General features: G+C 39.5%; 1 protein-coding gene across 1 annotated transcript; it reads right to left on the reverse strand.

Moving 5' to 3' along the window:
* Positions 1-3,070: 3,070 nt before the first annotated feature.
* On the reverse strand, positions 3,071-4,054 carry LOC111144082 (olfactory receptor-like protein OLF4). Its single transcript, XM_022498189.1, has one exon. It carries the CDS (start codon positions 4,037-4,039, stop codon positions 3,071-3,073), a length of 969 nt encoding a protein of 322 aa, XP_022353897.1. The 5' UTR covers positions 4,040-4,054.
* Positions 4,055-6,013: the final 1,959 nt, after the last annotated feature.

A 6,013-nucleotide genomic window follows, 5' to 3' on the forward strand; every position in this document is an offset into this window, starting at 1 on the left:
TCCATCAGAAAGGATGAATCCCCAACTTTTGTAGCAACATGGACAGGACTGGAAGAGATTATGCTGAGTGAAATAAGTCAAGCAGAGAGAGTCAATTATCATATGGTTTCACTTATTTGTGGAGCATAACAAATAGCATGGAAGACATGGGGAGTTAGGAGAAGGGAGTTGGGGGAAATTGGAAAGGGAGGTGAACAATGAAAAACTATGGACTCTGAAAAACAATCTGAAGGGTTTGAAGGGGTGGGGGAGTGGGAGGTTGGGGGAACCAGGTGGTGGGTATTGGAGAGGGCACGGATTACATGGAGTACTGGGTGTGGTACAAAAACAATGAATACTGTTATGCTGAAAATAAATTTTTAAAAATGATTATTAAAAAAAAAGAAGGGGAGATGAACCATGAGAGACTATGGACTCTGAAAAACAACCTGAGGGTTTTGAAGGGGCGGGGGTGGGAGGTTTGGGGAACCAGGTGGTGGGTATTGGGGAGGGCACGTATTGCATGGAGCACCGGGTGTGGTGCAAAAACAGTGAATACTGTTACGCTGAAAAGAAATAAATAAGAAGAAGAAGAAGAAGAAGAAGAACATTTACAATGTACTCTGTCCGCAACATTCAAGTATGCAACACAGTAAAGTTAACCATAATGACCATGCTGTACATTGCCTTCCCAGAATTCATTCATCTTATAACTAAAGGTTTGTGGGCTTTCACCAACATCTTTTCATTACCTCAAACCCCAGCCACAGGCAAACATCAACCTACTCTCTGTTTCTATGAGTTCAGATTTTTGTATTTCACATATAACTGAGATCATACAGTTTCGGTCTTTCTCTGTCTGATTATTTCACTTAGCATAATGCCCTCGGGGGGCATCCATGTTATAGCAAAGGAAAAGATGTCTTCCCTTTTTATTGCTGAATTCCACTGTATAAATATGCCATCATCATTAATTCATCTGTTGGTGGATACTCAGCTGTTTCCATGTCTTGATTCTTGTAAATAATGCTGCAATGAACTTAAGGATATAGATATCTGAGATATCCACAAGTATGTGGGAACCAAACCACATACTCATTAACAGCTGGTGAGTGAAAGGAGAAAACAAGAAAGGAAATTTAAAAATCTTATCCATTCGTCCTTTGAAGGGCATCTTGGTTCTTTCCACAGTTTGGCGACCGTGGCCATTGCTGCTCTAAACATTGGGGTACAGATGGCCCTTCTTTTCATTACATCTGTATCTTTGGGGTAAATACCCAGTAGTGCAATTGCAGGGTCATAGGGAAGCTCTATTTTTAATTTCTTGAGGAATCTTTAATCAAATGAAAATGGAAACATGGCCTGTCAAAACTTATGGGATGTTATAAAAGCAACTCTAAGAGGGAATTTTATAACTATAAATGTCTACATTAAGAAAATTAAAGGAGCCTAAGTGAATAACCTAACTATTCAAATGATTCAAAGACCTAGAAAAAGAAGAAAAAACTAAGTCCCGAGCTGCAGATGAAAGAAGAAACAAATATCACAGCATACAGAAATGATATATGAACCAGAAAACCAATAGAAAGATTGACAAAGCTAGGAGATAATTTTTGGAAAGCTAAGCAAAACCATTTGTTAGAGCAAAAAAAGGGGGGGAATAAGATGCAAATAAATAAAATCAGCAGCAAAACATCATAAGATAAGTAAAGAATTTAATGATAGAGTGAAAACACTTGTTCATTCACTCACACTATAACATTTGTAACAACATTTTTACAGAGGGAGATATTAAGTTTATGGCAATGGAAGGAGTAATATTTGCAGGTAGCACTGGATATTTTCATATATAACAGCAAAATTATCCAATTAAATAATATAAAATCTACAACTATGTTCTTCACTTCAACCAATAAAACCCTTTAAACATGAACACCAAATATCCCACACTTCAATGAGTGGATGTACATCATCATAAGCACAATTTCCACAAAGAAATATGGTGTGATTGAAAATTTTGCTTAATCCAATTTCAGGTCTTCCCTGATACTAAGTCCATATTAAGTCTCTTGACTTATGCAAATTTGTCTTTCACTTGGATTTTGTGTTTCATAAGCAAATTTTGCTTTCTTATTCTGTGCTAGGGATACTGTGGATGCTAAGCTGATATGAGAACATGATCATAATGAGGATCATAAAACCCCATGACTACAAAACAAACTGGTGGTTAAAGTCTATATTATCAGGAAAAGTATTTAAGCTAGTAATATGGAAAGGAATGCAGACACAGAGTGAAAAACTGTGATCTCAGAATTTCCTCTATAATAAATTTATAAGAATAGCCTCATTTGCGGGGCCACTGGGTGGCTCAGATGGCTAAGCATCTGCCTTTGGCTCAGGTCATGATCCCAGGATCCTGGGATCGAGCCCCACATCACGCTCCCTGCTTGGTGGGGAGTCTGCTTCTCCCTCTCCCACTCCCCCTGCTTGTATTCCCTCTCTTGCTGTCTCTCTCTCTCTCTCTCTCTCAAATAAATATTTTTTAAAGTCTTTTTAAAAAAAGAATAACCTCATTTGCAAAACAAAATTTATTCCATAAAACTAGTACAGCCCATCATTCTGTGAGACAAGTGGAAATCTCCAAATTATTTCTGATTGAAGGTTGGAAATAATTTGGAAATTAAGAAAACAAAAAAGAAAAAAATATTGGATATCAAAAGGAGCAGAGGGGTGCCTGGGTGGCTTAGTGGGTTGGGCTTCTGCCCTTTGGCTCAACTCATGATCTCAGGGTCCTGGAATCCAGTCCCACATCAGGCTCTCTGCTTGGCAGGGAGCCTGCTTCCCCCCTCTTTCTCTGCCTGCCTCTCTGCCTACTTGTGATCTCTCTATGTGTATCGAATAAATAAATAAAATCTTTTTTTAAAAGGAGCAGAAAGTTTAATGAAACAGTTGAACTTAAGAAAACGTGACTCTCCAGGGTACAAATACAGGGATTGAGTTCTTATTTCATGACCCTATCAGAGATTAACAATTTCTGGCTGTTAGGCATTAGCCTTCAATAACAGGTACTTTTTGAAAAAAAATGGCCCTTTTATGGCTTCCTTCTGAAAAATACATTTAGAGCCCCCTTTATGTCTCTATTCCTCAAACTGTAGATGAAGGGATTCAGCATGGGTGTGACCACTGTGTACATCACTGAGGCCATTGCACTTGAGTGGGAGCTCTGGGGAGCAGCAGAGCTAAGGTACACTCCTAGGCCTGTACAGTAAAATAAGGAAACAATGGAGAGGTGAGATGCACGGGTGGAAAATGCTTTGTACTTTCCCTGAGCTGTTGAGATCCCACATATGGAGGAAACTATCTTAGAGTATGAATAAAGGACCCCAGCCAGGGGAGCAGCAACCAACAGCACAGTTGCACAATACATCACCATGTCATTAAGAAAGGTATCAGAACAAGCAAGTTGGATCATCTGATTGAGTTCACAGAAAAAGTGGGGGATTTCCACCTCTGTACAGAAGGACAGCTGCAACACCATTAGGGTTTTTAACAGTGAATGCAGAACACTCATGATCCAGGACACTAAAACCAATAGTCCACAGAGCCGGGGATTCATGGTGACCATGTAATGTAGGGGATGACAGATGGCCACAAAGCAGTCATAAGCCATCACAGTCAGGAGGAAGTTGTCCAAAGCTACAAAAAGTATGAAAAAGTACATCTGTATGATAAAACTTTCATAAGTTATGACCTTTTTCTGTGTTTGTATATTCACCAGCATCTTGGGGACAGTCGTGGAGGTGAAACAGATGTCTACAAGGGACAGATTGGCCAGGAAGAAGTACATGGGGGTGTAGAGGTGGGAGTCTGAGCTGACAGCCAGGATGATGAGCAGGTTCCCAAGAATGATGACCAGGTTCATGGATAGAAACAGACCAAAGAGGAAGGGTTGCAGTTCTCTTTCCTCTGAAAATCCCAGAAGAAGAAATTCTGAAATTTGTGTATCATTCTCCAGTTCCATGTCACTGATGTGACTACAAAAACAAGAAAGAAAGAGCATGACACAATCATGCACTACTAACCTGGCAAGTGCATTATTTTCTATATTCTTCAAACAATTAATGTTTATGTTTATATGGCACATAATAAAAACGCCAAAAACTAGGAATGGAAGGAAACACTCTCAACATAAAGCCATTCATGAAAACCCACAGCAAACATGGTACTCACTGGGGATACAGGGAACATTTTTCCTCTATGACCAAGAACACGCTAGGATGCCCACTTTCCTGACTTCTACTCAACATAACACTGGAGGTCTAGGCAGAGAAACTAAAGAAATAATAAGTAATGAGTGGCATCCAAACTGGAAAGGAAGAAATAAATTTATGTGTGTAAATGATGTGCTTTTTTTTGTTTGATAGACAGAGATCACAAGTAGGCAGAGAGGCAGGCAGAGAGAGAGGAAGGGAAGCAGGCTCCCTGCTGAGAAGAGAGCCTGATGTGGGGCTCGATCCCAGGACCCTGGGATCATGTCCTGAGCTGAAGGCAGAGGCTTTAACCCACTGAGCCACCCAGGTGCCCCAAATGATGTGCTCTTATATGTAGTAAATACCAAAGATGCCACAAGCACTAACAAAACTATTAAATTAATTCAACCAAGTAACTGGATACAAAACCAACCCTCAGAAAATCAGTTGCATATCTATATAGGAGAAGTGAAAATTTGAAAAGGAAATAAAATAATTCCATCTATGTGACATCCAAATGAATAAGACTATCACCTCACACCTGTCAGAAAGGTTAGCATTAAAGGACAACAAATGATGAGGTTTTTTAAGATTTTATTTATTCACTTGACAGAGATCACAAGTAGGCAGAGAGTCAGGCAGAGAGAGAGAGGAGGAAGCAGGCTCCCCGCTAAGCAAAGAGCCCAATGCAGGGCTCAATCCCAGGACCCTGAGATCATGACCTGAGCTGAAGGCAGAGGCTTAACCCACTGAGCCACCCAGGTGCCCCAAGAAATGACAAGTTTTGAGGAGGCTGTGAAGAAGAGGACACACTCATGCACTTTGGTGGGAATGCAAACTGGTGTAGCCACTGTGGAAAACACTATGAGGTTCTTCAAAAAGTTAAAAATAGGAATACCACATGATCATGTAATTACACTTCCCAAAAAAGACAAAAAGCACTCATTTGAAAATATATATGCACCCAATGTGTATTGCAGCATTGTTTACAATAGCCAAGATAAGGAAGCAGCCCAAGTGTCCATTGAAAGATGAATGGATAAAGATTTCTGTGTATGTGGGGCACCTGGGTAGCTCAGTGGCTTAAGCCTCTGCCTTTGGCTCGGGTCATGATTTCAGGGTCTTGGGATCAAGCCCCACACAGGGCTCTCTGCTCAACAGAGAGCCTGCTTCCCCCTCTCTACATGCCTCTCTGCCTACTTGTGATCTCTCTTACTCTGTCAAATAAATAAATAAGTAAAAAAAAAAAAATCTTTAAAAAAATAATAAATAAATAAAAGATTTGTATGTAGGTATGTATCTACACATATATACAAATATGTATGCATATATATATGTATACATATACATATATATATATATGTGCATTGGAATATTACCCACCCATAAATTGAATGAGATTTTGCCATTTGCAACAACATGGATTGATCTAGAGGGTATAATGCTAAGTGAAATAAGTCAGTCATAAAAAGACAAAGAGTATATTATTTTACTCATATTTGATATTTGAGAAACAAAACAAATAAAGCAAAAGAGGTAAAACTAAGTACAGACTATTAATTATGGAGACCAAATAACTGCTAATTACCAGAGGGAAGTTGGGTGAGGGGATGGGTGAAACAGGTGAAGGGAATTCCTCAAACTCAACACACAAAAAACAGATAATCATATCAAAAATGGAAAGAAGGGGGAGGAGTCAAGATGGCGGAGAAGTAGCAGGCTGAGACTACTTCAGGTAGCGGGAGATCAGCTAGATAGCTTATCTAAAGATTGCAAACACCTAC

This window comes from Enhydra lutris, unplaced genomic scaffold, assembly GCF_002288905.1.
Source record: "Enhydra lutris kenyoni isolate GAN:26980312 unplaced genomic scaffold, ASM228890v2 scaffoldscaffold10, whole genome shotgun sequence".
NCBI lineage: Eukaryota > Metazoa > Chordata > Mammalia > Carnivora > Mustelidae > Enhydra > Enhydra lutris.

What these genes read in the sequence shown, in the direction of transcription:
- LOC111144082 (XM_022498189.1), bottom strand. Translation starts at nt 4,039, where the DNA reads ATGCTCTTTCTTTCTTGTTTTTGTAGTCACATCAGTGACATGGAACTG.